Raw genomic sequence first — 17822 nt, 5'->3', positions numbered from 1 at the left:
TCCTAAATCAAAGCTCCAATTATAAAATTATATCGCTCCATTCATCAAAATTCTTCCGTGCAATCCCACTGGCAACAAATGAAGCCAAAATCATAAAAATAATCATATTTCTTTCTCTTTAATCAAAAAGAAGTATTGTTCTGATATCTCAGTAGGAAAATAAAAAAAAATTCCCACTGCCTCTCATTTTGGGGCATAGTTTCTGCACTTGCTTCTAAGTTCCCTTTTGTAACTTGCTATCAATAGCTTGGGAGAGGCTTTCAGGGCAAAATGCTTTTCTTAAAGTATTAAGTGGGGTAAGACATTAATTAACTTACATTGACTAGAAATTATATTAATTACACTCTTTGTAAGAATAGAATATTAAAATAATTTCAGCTAGTTTTGAGGATACATATTCTTAGTTACACAGTGAATGAAAAGATTTTCCAATGCTGCATTAATTCTTAGTCCATTGGTCAAGTTCACAAGGCCATACAGAGAACAGAAATGGAGCAGAAATCCTGAGCTGTATTTCACAGATATCTGCCTCCCCTGACCAGATAGATTCTTCCAAAATTCACAACTGAAGTTGCCCTCAAAGTGTTGTGAGAGATGTGGCTAGTACGTGAACAGTAATACTCAGGTGCATGAATACTGAAATCAATCTTTTGGAGTTGCTGTCAAAACCAGAATTGCTTCGTTGGAACGTTAACACCAGTGGAAGGCAGGGGAGTAAGGACTGTTATTCCTGACAACCTTGGTGGGAAAAACCGTAAGTTGGAGGAGGGATCCTGCTCTGGGTTCTACATACAGACAGGACTGGCAGATAGGACCCACAGCAGAGCCGGCGCGCGGGTCCCCAGACTCGAGCTCTTTCCCCGCTGTACCGTCTAAGTGGTGAATGAATATCTACTAGGGAGATAAAATGACTGGGGACAAGATGGAAAGAAAAAATAATAATAATTAAATAATAAAACCCCCAGCTGTATTAGATATTAATGCTGTTCTTACTCTGGTTTATTTTTAATGCCATGCCTTTTAAGACACTGTAATTCTCTAAAGTGAAACCAGCCTTACTTGAAATCTAATGCATATATGAATGCGAAGAATCATCCTTCTGCATTTAGTCTAAGAGCAGTGAAAAATGAAAGAGAAAATTGGTAAAAGCTCAGATTTATTTTAAACCACCACTTTTAACAGAAGGAAATGGATAAAAGCAAAATACCAGTTTTTTTTTTTTGCTTAAAATAACATTTTCCAAGATGTTATTAAATTATCTTCGCATTAATAAAATTAAGGAGTACTTAAGCATTTTAAGTTAAGGCATATTCAGATCAGGAAGAGCAATCAAATTATGTTTAAATGTAAAGCATATCCTTGGAAAATATTACATGAATGTGTTTGATATATATTATAGCCAGAAGACTCCATCCAAAGTCTGAAAACTAACATAAGTAATGATAAACCTATTTCGAGATTTACTTTACTTTTAGGAATACAGCCTGCCCCCTGAGATATTTTTATGTATTAAAAGAGAACTCAAGTCCAGAAATTTGGCTATGATTTTTGTCAAGGTTATCCATTGATGCTGAGAGAGGAGAACAGATTTTCATCTTCTTGAGTCATTTACATTTTTTATTTTTTAAGAAGGCAAAAGATGTAGTTCTAATCAGCTATAATTCATTAATAGTAGAATCATCTTATTTAAAGCATATAATTGATAGGTGAGCCCACTGAATGTTATGGGTAAACATTAAAAAATCATGTTAAAGGAAACTCAGAAAAACTGAGACCTAGTCACTGAATTTATTGAGTGACATTGGTTAGTAAAATTACATAGATTTTAAGTGTACTATTCTACAATACATCATCTGTATATTGTATTTTGTGTTCACCACTCAAGTTAAGTCTCCTTGCATCACTATTGACCTGTTTTCCTTCTTCTACACCCCAAACCCCTTTGCCTCTGGTAATCACCATACTATTGCCTGTATCTATGAGTTTTTCTTTCTTTTTTGCTTAATTCCTTTACCTTTTTCACTAAGCTCCCCCAAACCCATCCCCTCTGATATCTGTCATCCTGCTCTCTATGACCAGACTGTATCTATGAGTCTGTTTGTACTTCGTTTATTTTGTTCATTAGATTCCACATATCAGTGAAATCATATAGTACTTGTCTTTCTCCGACTGGCTTGTTTCACTTTCTTTGCTCTCCTATTTACAAAAGGGAATAGAGTTGGCACTGGAAATCAGCTGGAAGTACTGAGTCTATATTGTGGACAAAATTGTCCAAAATATTTTATGACAGCATTTTTTTTTACTAAAAGAGAGAAATTCTAGCCTTAGCAGTAACCATTGGATTAGCTAAAAGGTGTCCAATCCTCTGGTTAAATATGTATAAAGCAGAATTGAATGTAGAGTCTCTGTCTTTATATTTTCTTTGAGGAGACAAAACTAACTTACATGACAAAGTAAAAAATATTTAAGTGTTAAATTAAATGGCATGGAATTACAGGGTTTAAGACCATCTTATATTTAATAAGGGGGTAGGTCGTTCCTTGGAGGTCAAGGATGTTTTTGAGATGGGTCTATCTGATAACTATGTCATAAACCTTTCCCTGACTTTCAAAACTACTTTTCACACAGAGAGCTTTACATTCAAAGGAAAGAAGAAAACCTAAGTGAACATTTGCCTGTAACTCTGAAACAAGAAGATGTTAGAAGTGAAAAAAATCTCTGATTGTTTTAAATTATTCTGCAGCCACTTTCTCTGTTGAATTGCATTTGAAAAGCTCTGTGAAAGCCCAGTGTGTCCATGAGGAAGGGAGGAAGGTGACAGAAGCAGTTTGTGTGAGGATGCCATCTGACAACACTGCCATCCTTCAACATGGTTTTATTTAGTTATTACAGCTCTCTCTCCGTAAATGACATTTAGGATTATTTAAGATTATGTTGTAATCCTTCTAATCCTTAGTGCTTTAAATTTCAAGCTAAACACCAAACAGCAAACTAGCACTTATCGGGAATGTTTAAAACATGTGATTTGAACATAAATCTTTTTATTCACTCCTTCCCCGATGAAGACCTAGTGTTGCTCTTAACTAAGAAAACCCACACTGCAGTTCATTCCAAATTTCTAGATCACTAAATGTTTTCTCAAGCTACATCAAACTGGTGATGGTCCTTGACAATTACGCTAAATGCACAATTAAACAAAACTTAGCAGCAGAGAACATTTACTAATTTAACTTAGAATTTGTATAACCTTTTATAATGACAAAGTGTCTTTCTGTGTGTATGTGTAGAAATGGTCAGTTTCCCAAGGTCAAGCTATTGGATGTGGGTACATACATATGTACACTGTATATGCATGTACCTATATACGCTTACACTTTTTAAACACATAATATAACTTCTCTGTATATACTTTATTATAGGAGTTTCTAATAATTTTTTAAAATGTATTATTTATTAAGAAGTACCAATTAAGCCAAAGACTGTTCTGTTAATAATACAGACAGATGTTCTTGAACTCAGCCAGAGAACATCATTCTGCTTTACAGAGAGTCGTTGAATACTAAGCCTTAATACTTAATTAATGTTGTCACTATTATGTTACCATGTACCAATCAAATAAGATTGAATCTACATCAAGAGTTGAATAAAACTTTGACTATGAAGGAAATTTGGCTTTTAATACGAAAAGAAAATGAACAACTCAAATGTCCAAATGGCATATTACAAGGGAACAAAACAAATTAAATCTTTCTTTTTTTCTTTTTGTCACAAATGTGTGCATCTGAGTCTTTCAAGCATATTTCAGGCACATAATTTTTTGTTTGTTTTCCTACTCATTTTAAGTTTGACTTCTCTGCAGACACTGTAATTATGTAGCATATAACTGCTAATCCATCAACTTTTTAAAGACAGATTTCAAATTTTTAATTGTTTCTAATTTTTCTCTTCTATGATTTTTTTCTTGAACCAAAAATCTCAATCGCCATTTGCTATCTGTAATCTATAATTCATAGACTAAGATTGAACACCAAGCCTAATTCAAACTAGGGATTCTAAAGCTGTTTCTGACATAGCACATAGGCTGTGATGGACTTTTTCAGACAGGAAGGAACACTTCATTATTCTGTAGGTAATGAAAGCCTTGCACACATGCATTCCAACATCCAACAATGTCTTAATACCATGTTTTTGAAGTATAATCCTGTTTATTCTGATCATTTGAGAGTTAGACCAGCTAATGTAGCTAATCAAATATTGATGCAAGTCAGTTCTCTGGCAAATCTTCCCAATGTTTTTTTTTTTTTTTTCTAACAGAACTATAAAAACTATTTATTCTGTTTCTCTCAAAAGGCTTACTCTCATGGTATGTATCTATAGATATCCATTACTACATGTTACTTAAGCTCATGTGTTTACCTAAACTCATGTGTTTAGGTGATAAAAAGGTTTCAGTATGACAAAAAATAAGTCACATAATTCACCCCCAAAAGAACAAAGCAGAAATAAAATTTGAATCCTTCATTAACTTTGTTAATCACAACATCCTTATAATCAGATCTTGTGTCTCTAAACTAAATGGTTTATGAAACAAAAAGAAAAGATAAACTGGATGTTAGAACAGTGAAGTTCTGGGAACTGTTCAGGTGCCTTACAAATACAGCTAACTGTCAAGACGGTCACCTCCAGAAAGCTACCAAAAGTGAGAACATTTTTAAGTATCTTTACAAGTACCTATATTCACAAATATGAAAAACAAGTGCAACATATGATAGGAGATGGTTAGTCATGTTCAGTTAAAGATTAGGATGATATGTATCATTAATACAGGTGGCTGAAATGTCTATGTTTCCTTTGTTCTTACTTATATAAAATTATACATAAAATTTTTCTTTGATATTTGTGGTTCTACACATATATCATATATATTGACTATCATCCTCATTTTTAATCTAATTTAACTTTTGTAAATTTGATTACAAGAAACTAAAAAGGGCTGCCTTAGCCCAACTCCAAGAATTCTATTGTCCAAGAATTACTTAAATGTCAAATTTTCATGTCTTCATTTTATAACATTGGTGACTAGGATACTGAAGTCACAACATGTAATAAAACTAAATAACTCAGCTCTCACAACCCAGTTCAGAACTAATCGTGAGGCTAGGATTATAACTCCAAACTTTGTTATTTATAGAATAACAAAAATAGTAAGATGATGGGAGATGGAATATATCACTGACCTACAATTTCTCAATTTAACATAAAATGCATTTTTCCTTCTTGATTTTGAAAAATTCACATTCTACTAATTTTTGACTTTTGTTTTATGATTTTTAGGCAAGTATGTTTGGTTTTCTTTTTTTTCTATCTTTTTTTGGGGGGGGATAAAACATTGTATCAAAATGAATTTCTAAACAGAATAATACTAGCTCCAGATAGATAATTTATTCCAAAATATGTTGAAAGTAGTGGTTTTTTTTTTAGTTAACAGGAGTCAAAAGTATTTGGATAAACCTGAAATAATGTCTGAAAAAATGCAGAATGAACTAGAAACCAGTTTTTTTTTTCCCAGTGAGAGTTCAGATAGAAAATGTCACCAACCTATACTTCTGTAAGACCAAGTATATTAATTTCCATGGTGCTGAATTTTCTCCAAGACCCAAAATAATCTTAGAAGATGTTACATATATTAATTATAATAATTAAGTTCCTTGGATACTAAATTATATAAATTATAAAGTAGATCTTTGAAATTATTGATTACTTTAGAATATAAAAGTGAATTAAATATCATTTAACATAGAAAAAGATCAACCTTCATAATCTAGTTATTAATTGCCAAAGGGATTTTAGTAACATCAAATGTTAAATAATAAGTTTTCCCATTTTCTTTTATTTATTTTCAAAAAATTCATCTGGTTCTTCCCATTCAATGAAACCTGATTGAAATTATAAATCACAGTTACTTTCCCCAAAATTAAATTATGCAATATAAAAAAATCCAGTTTTTATAGCTGCTCAGCTCTCTCTACCCACCCCCGAAATCACACTAGTAAGTATAATTTACGACTAGGTGGCAGAAATGGCAATGAATGTAAATAGTTTATCATAATTAGTGAAGACCTACATAAAATCTATTTAAGTCAAGCATTTTAAGTTTGAACCCCAAACAGCTAGTAAATATATTGCAAAATCCAATGACTTCCTGGTATAGAATTAATCAACACACAACATATATTTGTTGTTTATATAGCAGCCAGTCATGAGAGTAAAAGAACAAAGCAACCCAAAATTCGACAAGGAAGAGGTCAGTTTTTCACAATGACTTTTGCACAACTTGATGCCAATGAAAATGTGCATGAACATATGACAAACCATGACAAAATAGTCTTATTTTGAATACTCAAGATACCTCAGATGTAGAGGGAACAGGACCCAACTGACGATAAGTAACAGCCTTACCTGAAAGACATTCTTTCTGCTTGATTTTTCCTTGGCCCACTCAATGTGCGCGCCACACAAATCCACACTTTCTGGTTTGTTCCCAGCTTTCTGTAAAAACAAAAATGAAACAAGAATAAAAAGTATACAACGTTGGTGATATGTGTCAGAAAAATGTTTATTGAGTTAGCAGCTATCCATATTTATAATATTAAGCCTTTCTCTTCCTCTCTTCCTGCCTCCCTGCCTGCCTGCCTTTTCTTTCTTTTCATTTATTTTCTTTTAAAAACATTTCAAGGAGGTGTCTGAACCTTTACATCTTTTGTAATATTATTTACAATAGTCAAAACATTGAAACAACCTAATTGTCTGTCAATGGATGAATAAAGAAAATGTCACACACACACACGCCCTGGAAAAAATTTTCCACCATTAAAAAGAAGGAAATCTTGCCCTATGTGATGACATGGATGAACCTCAAGGGCATTATGCTAAGAGAATTAAATCAGACAGGGCAAGACACATTCTCCATCATCTCACCTGTACTAAACATGTGGAATCCAAAAGGCTGAACTCAAAGAAACAGAGAGCGGCTATCACGCGTGAGTGGGGAACCGGGGAGTTGTTGGTCAGAGGGCTCTCACTGTGAACTGTGAGACAAGTTCTGGGGGTCAAATGTGCAGCATGATGATAAGAGCTGACACTGTTATGTCCATTTGGAAGTGGCTAAGAGGGCGGATAATAATTATGAACATGCTATGCACACACAGGTAGCCATGCGAGGTGTTAGATGTGTTAACCTTAACGTGATGATAGTTTTATAACATATATGGGGTGGGGCAAAGGTAGGTTCACAGTTGCTCGTATGGATACAATAAATAAAATATCAAGGCAAGAATAAACTCTGTTTTGTGTACACAGAACTGTAAAGCTACTTTTGCTACGCCCTCTACATATATCAATTCATACACCTTAAACTTACAGTTTTTTGTCAATTGTACCTCAATAAAGCCAGAAATATAGCAAATTTAATTACTATTTATTAAGTGGCAATTGTGATCTTTTAGAAGTTCACTTTTTAGACTTTTACGACTATACACATGAGTGTATATTTATTTGTATTTAATAAATTTAACTTAGGCCAAGTGGATTTTAGCATATGCTTCCTTTTACACAGCATGGTGTGGATGTTACTTAAACGCTGTTCTTACTTCTTTAATTCATAATACTCAGTGAGAGTATCATCTATACTTGCCTCTTCACATTTTCACTTGGTTTAAGTGAGTCACACTTATATAACTTTACATTTTCATAACTCCAAATATTAGACAAAAGCTTACTAGTTTAGAAAATGACTATCACTTTTTTAAAAAGTTACTATAGTTGAAAGATGCCACTGTTTTCATATGTTCTGAGCTACTCTAAACTTTTCTATATGTTCAGTACTTTTCTCAAACCATTTATTCTAAAATAGAATAAAATTTTAGTATATAAGTCTTAGAATAATTTTATGTAATTTTTAACATATACCCTTTAGGTTAAAACCTAAAACTATCACAGAATGGTAAAAATTTTTTTAAAATCTGTACAATCGTTGCTTTATAGTCACTATGATAAATTCTATCAGTTTAATAGAAATAGACTATTTTTCAGAAGAAGCCAGATATCTGGGCTTTTTTACACTAAATTGCAAAGTTTTGGGGGGAACTCAATAAAGTCATTGCTTTTTGCAGGGGAGACACTATACAAGCCAAGCATAACTTTCCTTCAGAATAAATTCAGCTGGCAGGACAGCTGCTGAGAGCATATCGTTCTTTTGTTATTTGCTAGTAACCCTTTGAGGAACCCATCAAGTTGAGCGTGCCTCTCACAGACACTTTCAGTCACTGAAATGTTTTCACATCCGCACTCTGTCACTCAGGTGGCCACTATTGTGCAAAATATCCACCACGAATATATGATCATTATTGAGTGATTTATGACATAAAAGAAATTACAAAGCACCCTGCTTCTTCTACAGTTAATTAAATTATGGAATACTCAGAACCAACAAAAATAATCATTAAGACTGTGTAACAAAAGAGATTCTCTTTCCCATAGAACGCAGTCATGGAAAACAAAGATGGAATTATTTTGCATAAGAAGCATGTTTTATGTGCCAAGCAGTATGACTGTCAATTCACTTAACTATTTTAACAACTGTATGCTACTATCACCATGCTACAGGTAAGAACATATGCCAGAAGGGTTAGGGAAACTAACATAGGTAGGAAAGGAGGAGCCAGGATTGAAATGTGAGCACTGTCACACCAGAGTCTGCTCCTAACCACTGTGCAGGCCTTGAAAACGGGGTTTACACTAGAAGCATACTTGTTTAAAAACATGTAATATTTTAGAAAAAGATATAACTTTCATGCTGCACTCTAATACAGACATATTTATGTTGTTTCTTCCCTTTCCTCTTAAACTTGATCTTCCCATTGGACTTCACACCGCCTGTTTACCTGTAGTACCTCCCAATTCTCACATGGCTGATTCTTCTCCCTCAGACCCCAACTAATTGTCACCTTGTCAGAGGTCTTCCCCAGCTGTCTCAGGTAGACTAGTGTCATTTCAGCACTCCTGATTACCCTTTTTAGATCCAAAGATAAGAATTCACATTTTCTATTTCCCCTTTGTGTCTCCATTTCCCATTTTTCCTCTTGGTTCCCAGAATGCTGGACATGGAGCTGTGACTCTGACCCGCCTGCCTGAGGAGCTCCCATGCCTGGGGTGACAGTGGCCTGTAGAAGCACTGAAGGAACCTGGCCTGTCGGAGCCAGACAAGTGCATCAGCAACCATGACGTGTCCTGTTCTGCCTCAGAGGAAGCAATGTACCTTCTCCCGCCCATGGCTTGCTCTTTCTAGTTCCTAACGCCATCCCATCTCATTCCTCATTCTCTGAGTTATATTCACCTATATGCTCCTGTATTCCCAACATCCTACTCTAAACAGATCATACCCTTTAGCCCAGTGGTTTCAACCCTTTGCATCTGATGGCACACATACATCAATTACTAAAAGTGTGCTGCATGCCAGAAAATATATTTTTGTCAATCTGACAAAATGAATAAGTATAATTTTGGTTTTTCCACATAGGAGGGCTATTGTTATGTTAGCTGTTGTCATTTGTATTATTTGAAAATCTCAGGGAAAAGAGGTCAGTGCCCCTGACGAAATAGTCAGGTATTACGTGTTTTAAAAATTATTGTGTCACACCACTTGAAAATTGCTGCTTTAGCCTATAACCATATTCAGATCTCTCTTATTAAAAATATAAAGAAAGCAAGCATCAACCCCATAATGTCACTTTTGTATATCTCATTTGTTTATTTCCTTTCCATTATTGCAAGAATTCTTCAGAGTTCTCGGCATTCACATTCTCTGCTCATATTCCATTCTTTTCTCAACCTACTACAGTCTTTTACTCCTATTCTTGGCTAATCTAAAATACTTTAAATACTAAGGTCAAAAAAACAATCTGCTGCCTTCTCTCCCACTGACACTGTACTTGAATTCTCTGCTAATATGTTTTGCTGCCCTGCTTCTTAACACCCTTTGTCCCTCAGCTGTCAGACATTTTCTCTCCAAATTCTTCTTTCACCCTCCAAACTTTTTATTCTGTTTTTTCCTTACTGAATTCTCTTCCTTTTGCCATGTAAATGTTGATAATCTCTGGTTTACTGTCTGTCCTCGGCTTTCATTATTCCTCATAGTTTACACACTTCTGGATTTTAAACTTGCCTCTCATTCATTACTTACAATACATTTACTCCTCAATGGTTCCTCTGACCCTCAGCTTCCTCTTAGTGACAGAACTGTATTTCCTAACTAAGTACTATGAGAATTAATAAACAGAAACTTCATTTAAAGTGGAGTCAGGAGGCAAGAAGAGAGAACTCTCACACACATATCACTCATTGCACGTGACCAATCCCAACAAGAAGGGACTTATCTTGCATCTTTGAAGTGACACTTCACTACCTCAGCAGGAGAAAGAAAAGATTTTTTCTTGCCCAGTACCAGTGTAGGCAATGCAAAGTCACTACCTTACCATTTGCAACAGCATGGATGGACCTAGAATATGTATGGATTATGCAAAGTGAAATAAGTTAGAGAAAAACAAATACCATATGATTTCATGTACATGTGGAATCTAAAGAACAAAATAAATGAGCAAACAAAACAGAAGCAGACTCACAGATACAGAGAACAAACTGAGGGTAGTCCAATGGGAGGAAAGCTTGAAGGGCTGGGTGGAAAAGGTGAAAGGATTGAGAAGTACAAACTGGCGGTTACAAAATGGTCATGGGGATGTAAAGTGCAGCATGGGGATATAGTCATATTTATGTTGTTTCTGTAATAACTATATGTTGATACTGTAATAACTATGTATGGTGTCAGCTGGGTGCCAGAACCGTCAGGGGGACCGCCTCGTATTTTACATATTTGTCTGAGCACGATGCTGTACCATTAGGATATAGACACCTCAGTAAAATCACTGTCTTCTTATCAGTCGCTTTCCCCTTTTTCTCTATTCTTCGTCTTGGTTAATTATTCCTGTATTGGTTTCACCTTCATCACTTTCTTAATCATCCCCTTTCTCTTACCACTTGCTACTAAAAGGTACACACACAGCTGGAATTCCAGAACTGTCTCTTCTTCTTTATCTTGTGACCACAACCTCATTTGAGCTCTTCTTTTCTCTCCTTGTTGGTCCCTCTGAGACCAGTCTATTTTTCCCTAAAACACACATCTTGCCATATTTCTTCTGAAAAACTTACTATCTACAGGATAATGTATAAATCCCTTAGCTGGGAACACAGGCACCTTTTCACAATCCCCCCAACACTCTTCCCTAGTGTGTCCATTGCCCCATTCTTCTACACACTGGCTCTGCTAGACTGATGGCGATTTCCAAACCGTAGCACACTTTCACTACTTCATACATGGTGATATAGGTGTGCACGCACAACTTTTTTCTGGAACACACTTATCTTCCATCCACTTTCCTTGCCTGCCATTTGTGCCACCCCTGCTGGTTTTCATAATGTAACTCTGAAGTAATCTCCATGAGACCCTCCTTTGCCTCTGTGAGCACAGTTACTCACTCCTTCCCACCATTTCACCTGCTCTGAAACACACTTTGTTATAACTATTTTTGTTATCTAGACATCACAAGTCTTTTTTGGGTGTGTTTCTTTTCTTCAGCTATACAATCAGGGAACAAGCTGAGTTTATGTAATGCTTCTTTATTTTCCCCAAATCTAGCAAAGTGGCCCAAAATAAGTACTCAACATATATTTGTTAACTGATGAATGAGTTTATGAACTGCGTGGAGGTGACAATGGAAATTTTCCAGAGTCATTTTAATGTATTAATAAGTAAAACCAAATAATATACCCAAGAAGGGTAGCTTACAAAATGAGAAATACACAGGAAGTAAAAGTACAATATTTCAATTTATACTGATTCTTGATAGGAAGTGATCTTACATAGCAAATCAAAGCAAATAATAGAGGCTTGGGGTGAATTCAGAATTATTCCAGAACATGCTAGATTGGCTTGAATAAAGTTCAAGCAAATAAACATATTGGTTTCATGAAGAAAAAAATAAAATAAAAAGATATAGAACTACATTAATAAATGATTCTAATCAATAGTTCACTTTTACAAAGCTAAAGCAGAAAGATCTAGGCTTGAAGAACAACTTTAGGGACTAGGCTTCATTGTAAGGGAACATTTTTAGTGTTTACGCATTACCAAACAGTGGGATAAGTTATTCAGAGAAGTCATAGAATTTATTTGGAAATAATCAAGATTTTATTCAAGAAGCCTTAAATTGAAGAATCCTTTAATAAAAAACATATTTCTGATTCTACAGCTATAAAATATAAAACACAAGAAAAAGTCTGCTAATGAACTGCATAATGCCAATGGATTATATTGTACATCATTATAAAAATATCTTTTTAGAAAATTGACTAAATAAGGATTTAAACCTAAGAGTGTGCATATCATATCTCATCTGGGGGTAAACTTAAAATATAAATGACTGATTTTTAAATATTTAAATAGAATTATTTAAAAGTTACTGCTTCTGGACAATAAAACATAAAAGCCTCTTTGTTAGAACAATGTGGAATCATTAAAAATTGATCCTAGGTCTTGTCCACTTCTGATTTTTATTATTCTCTTAGACCATCTTCATCATTTCCCAATAATAGCTGACAGGGTATTCTTTCTATAATATATTTTTCTCTGACTTAGATTAAACCTTTGGGACTAAGTTTCCCATTTTTATGGAATATTTAGGGCCTTTTTGTGTACATTAATAAAGTATGAAAGGCCAGAGGCTCTTTTTACCTGATGATATTTTCCACAATGAAGATCGGACATATGCCTGAGCAACACGTTACTGAGTTCTCATATCATTATTACTAGATATGGTTAAAAAAAATAAAGACAAGGCTCAAATTTTATGAAACAGGATATTAGCTATCATTTTTTATTTAGGATTAATTGGTATTCCAGAATATAGACTCAGACTCTCCTTATCAGTCTGAAACATGAAACATAAAATCTATTTAAAGAAACTAAATTTTAGCACATAACCAGTTTTGATTCTGGAAAATCATTCATGGGGGAGGATAAAACTCACTTATAAATTCTCATTTGCAAAAGATGATTTAGGAGAGAGTGCTGAAGAATACCTGATCTTATTAATGTCTAAAGTATGTCCACTGTCAAGACAGAAGAGGATATTTTGATTGTAAGATGTGGGTTTCACATATATGAATATAAATGATGTTAATAATAACTGAAATTGTTTCTACAGTAAAATTTCTCAGTAGATAACAAGACCAAATCAAACCAGATTTTCAGAAAAAGCAAATCTTTGTTAGTGATTTAAGGCACAAGAATCTTATGTGTTTGGATTTGAGGTTTGTCTGATTGTTTATTTTAAGGAGAAAGTATTCTCCCCTTTTCAAGGAATGAATACCTATTGCATTTATTGCTGAATCAAAATCTTGCTCGAGTAAATATTATAGCTTTTATTTAGTCTAGTTTTGTTGTATGCTGATACTATCTTACATTCATATTGCGTAAAACCCTATTTAATTCTGCAAGATGAGTTGCCTGGGCACATTTCTGATGCTTTAGGTGCCCCCTGAACAATCCCTCCTTAAATCCATCTCCATGCAGCCCAACTCAGCTGTCCCCATAGGTGACCAGTCCTGAATGAACCCGTACGGTCCCATTTCCTGAGGATGACCAGTCACCTTCATGGAATGCTGAGCCCTCCCTCTGGGCTGCCAGAGGGCAGACAGGCTTTTGGCTCCCCAACCACTTCCGCATTTGGATGAAATGCCTCTACACCGAGTGTAAGATCTGACTTGCTGAGTAGCCATCCAAGGGTGGACCCGGGATCTACACAATGAAGGCAGTGGAGACTGGATGGTAAACTTTAGCCAAAAGGAAGCAGGAGATAGGAAGAAGCATGGCAGATAAATCCGTTTTCTTCCTCTGCTCTGCTCAGTGATGCTCTGCATCCCTGAGACTCACTGCAGAGCAGTAGCCAGCAAGGTAACACAGCCCCTCCACTTCTTCCCATCATTTCATGCCTTACTTCACTCTCTGTATCCTGGATTCATGCCTCCCAAATAAACTGTGGATGCTTAATTCAGGCTTCGTTTTCTGGGAAGTCAGGGCTGAAACAATGTTATTTTCCTTGTGGTAGAGGTGGATGCTCTCCACCAAATGTGTGCTGAGTGCTGTCTTCAGGAGACTGGAGCTATCGTTGCAAAGCAACTCCCCAGATAGACACCCTGTATTTTTCCTGCATGAGTGGCATGAGCATGGCCACATGACTCACATTCATCACTGGAATGTGAGTAAAAGCAACGTGGGACACTTTGGGACTCACAATTTTAAAGAGCTTGCAGATCTCGTCATGCTCTCTTTAATTTTCCCTCATCTGACACTATCACGTAGCAGAACCCAAAAACTGTAGAAGCACCATGTAGCATAAAGCTGACTGGGGATATCAGATTTGGACTGTGGTATGGGTAAGAAATGTGGTTCTGCAAAAATTTTAGGTTGTATTTGGGTAACAGGCAGTGTTCTCTTACCTGGCAAGTCTGTGTTATTGTTGAAAACAACAACAACAACAAGAGATTTAAATATACCACTACTAAGTGGAAATTTGGCTATTTGAATCCCAAATTCTACCTAGTTGTAAAGCTTGTTATCTTAACCACTATACTCTATTTGTTTCGTGGAGTAATAATAACCATGATAATAAATATAGTTAAGATTTATTATATTTGCTATGTGCAAGGCATATTACATCAATTTTCTTATATAATCTCACAATAGATATATGATGTAGCAACTCTGTTTTTAAGTATATGATATTAATTATGCCATTACAGTGGTCTCAATTTTTTTCCTTGATCTCCCTCTGCCTGGTACCCTCTTTCACTCCTGCAATCCCCCCACCCTGCCCCACCCCTTAGTTCATGTCATTGAGTCATGCATATGTTATTTGGCTTCTCTGTTCCCTATACTATTCTTAACAACCCCCTGCATACTGGTACAGCCATTATGGAAAGCAGTATGGAATTTTATCAGAAAAATAAAAATTGACCTGCCTTTTGACCCAGCAATTCCACTGCTAGGATTATATCCTAAGAATCCTGAAACATCAATTTCAAAGAACCTATGCACCACAATGTTCATAGCAGCACAATTTACAATAGCCAAGAGTTGGAAGCAACCTAGGTGCCCCACAGTAAATGAATGGATCAAAAAACTGTGGTACATATACACAATGGAATTCTATACAGCAGAAAGAAAGAAGGAGCTCCTACCCTTTGCAACAATATGGATGGAACTGGAAAGCATTATGCTGAGTGAAATAAGCCAGGTGTTGAAAGACAAATACCATGTAATCTCACCTTTAACAGGAAGCTAAACAACAACATGAACAAGCAAGCAGAATAAAAACAAAGACACTGAAATAGAGAACAAGGGGGCAGTGACCAGAGGGGAGAGGGAAGGGAATTTAAGGGGGAAGGGGGGAGGGATTTGGAGGAACAAATGTGAAGGACGCAGGGACGAGAGCTAGGGGGGGTGGAGATGGGAGGGAGGTGGGGAGCACGGGACGGGGGGGGGGGAGCTGGGAAGGGAGGAATAGACAAAAAACTGTACTTGAAAAATAACTAAATTTTAAAAAAGCCTTAAATGAATAAATAAATAAATAAATAAATAAATAAATAAATAAATAAATGAAAAACAACCCCCTGTCAATCTTGTAGCTCACAATTATATTTCTAAATCCCTTCATCTTTTTCTTCATTCTTCCCCTTTTCCTTCCCCACTGATAACTCTCCATATGATCTCTATACCTAAGATTCTGTTCCTCTTCTAGTTGTTTCCTTAGTTTGTCTTTGTTTTTAAGAATCATTTATTGATAGCTGTGAGCTTGTTGTCATTTTAATGTTCATAGGTTTTTTTTATGCTCAGACAATGTGTTCATAGTTTTGATCATCTCTTTTTTCTTAAATAAGTCCCTTTAACATTTCATGTAATAAGGATTTGGTGATGATGGACTCCTTTAGTTTTACCTTATCATGGAAACACTTTATCTGCCCTCCCATTGTAAATGATAGCTTTGCAGAATAGAGTAATCTAGGTTGTAGGTCCCTGCTTTTCATCACTTTGAATACTTCTTGCCAGCCCCTTCTAGCCTTCAAAGTTTCTTGTGAGAAATTGGCTGATAGTCTTATGGAAACTCCTTTGCAGGTAATTCTCTGCTTTTCTCTTGCAGCTTTTAAGATTCTTTACCTTCAGTCTTTGGCATTTGAATTATGATGTGTCTTGGTGTGGTCCTCTTTGGGTCCAACTTGTTTGGGACTCTGTGTGTCTCCAGACTTGTCTGTCTATTTCCTTCACCAAATTAGGGAAGTTTTCTTTCATTACTTTTTCAAATGAGTTTTCAATTTCTTGTTCTTCCTCTTCTCCTTCTGGCATCCTCACATTTCAGATGGTGGCACTTTTGGAAATGTCCCAGAGTCTTCTTATTTTCTCATCAAATTTTTGTTTCTTCATTCTATACTGGTTGACTGTTTATTTCTTCCTTATGTTCCAAATTGTTGACTTGAACCCTGGTTTCCTTGCTTTCATTGTTGGTTCCCTGTGGATTTTTCTTCCTTTCATTTAGTGTAGCCTTCATTTCTTCCCTTACGTGTTTGCCTTACTCAACGAGTTCTCTGAGCATCCTTGTCACCAATGTTTTGAACTCTGCCTCTGATAGATTGTTTATCTCCTTTTTGCTTAGTTCTTTGTCTGGAGTTTGATCTGTTCTTTTATTTGGGCCATATTTCTTTGTCTGCTCAATTTGGCAGCCTCCCTGTGTTTGTTTCTGTGTATGAGATAAAGCTGCTTTGACTCTCTGTTATGTTATATGGGTAGGAGCCTTAGGAATTTGCCTGGGTGGAAAACATGCTTTCCTGTTTTGCGGTGCTATGTGTGTGGGGAGGGCTCAGAGAGGGAACAATGCCATTTCCAGTCACTTCACCCACTTCCCATGTGCAACTGGCACCCCTCTAGCTGTTGCCCTGGTGGTAGTTCCAAAAGTGGGTGGGTTTGCATATATTCTAGGACTGTGGGAGACCTTTCAAAAAACTCTCCTGAGAGACCAGCAGTTTCTTCTGCTGCCCCAACCACCACTAGTTTTCTACAGCCAGAAGTTATGAGACTTTGTTTTCCTGATGCTGGAATCCTGGGCTCTGCAGTGTGGCCTGGGGCTGTGACTGTTTGCTCCCCAGGTGTCCCTCCAGGTTGTTGTCTGCCACATGTGAATGTGAGATGGCCCATTCCTCAAGCTACCACCTTGCCACCACCACACCATGTCCTCTCCACTGTCACTTTCTGTCTCTGCCCCTCCTACCCATCTGGATGAATATTCCTTCTTTAAATCCTTGGTCATCAGACTTCTACACAGTTCAATTTTCTGGTAGTTCTAGCTGGTGTTTTTTTTTCCGCTTTGAGGTTGTTGTGATCCTTCTTATGGCTGTGTGAGGAGGCAAAGTGTGTCTTCCTACACATCCATCTTGGCCAAAAGTCTCTGACATAGCTACTCTTATTAACCCATACTTAAGTCAAGATCTTCAAGGATTACAGCAACAAAAAAATGTGAACCTGTGATTCCTAATCCAGGTAGTCTGACTTTGAAACCCCTGTTTCTACCTAATAAGGTATATTGCTTCCTAGCACATCTCAATTTAATAGTGAATTTTTAAGAAAGACTAAATATATCTATTCAGTAAATTAAAAAGTG

The 17822-nt window shown here is 36.0% G+C and overlaps 1 protein-coding gene across 1 annotated transcript in view; it reads right to left on the bottom strand.

Moving 5' to 3' along the window:
• The window catches only part of ARHGAP15 (Rho GTPase activating protein 15), a 633529-nt gene that overhangs the window by 498733 nt on the left and 116974 nt on the right, over positions 1 to 17822 (bottom strand). Inside the window, exon 6 of the mRNA XM_053670683.1 lies at positions 6460 to 6549. Within this exon, the coding sequence (XP_053526658.1) occupies positions 6460 to 6549 (90 nt within the window). The remainder of the gene's footprint in view (positions 1 to 6459; positions 6550 to 17822) is intronic.

Source organism: Artibeus jamaicensis, unplaced genomic scaffold (assembly GCF_021234435.1).
Source record: "Artibeus jamaicensis isolate MK-2021 breed Jamaican fruit bat unplaced genomic scaffold, CSHL_Jam_final contig_603, whole genome shotgun sequence".
Taxonomy (NCBI): Eukaryota; Metazoa; Chordata; class Mammalia; order Chiroptera; family Phyllostomidae; genus Artibeus; species Artibeus jamaicensis.
This window is presented reverse-complemented; position numbering and strand designations above follow the sequence as displayed.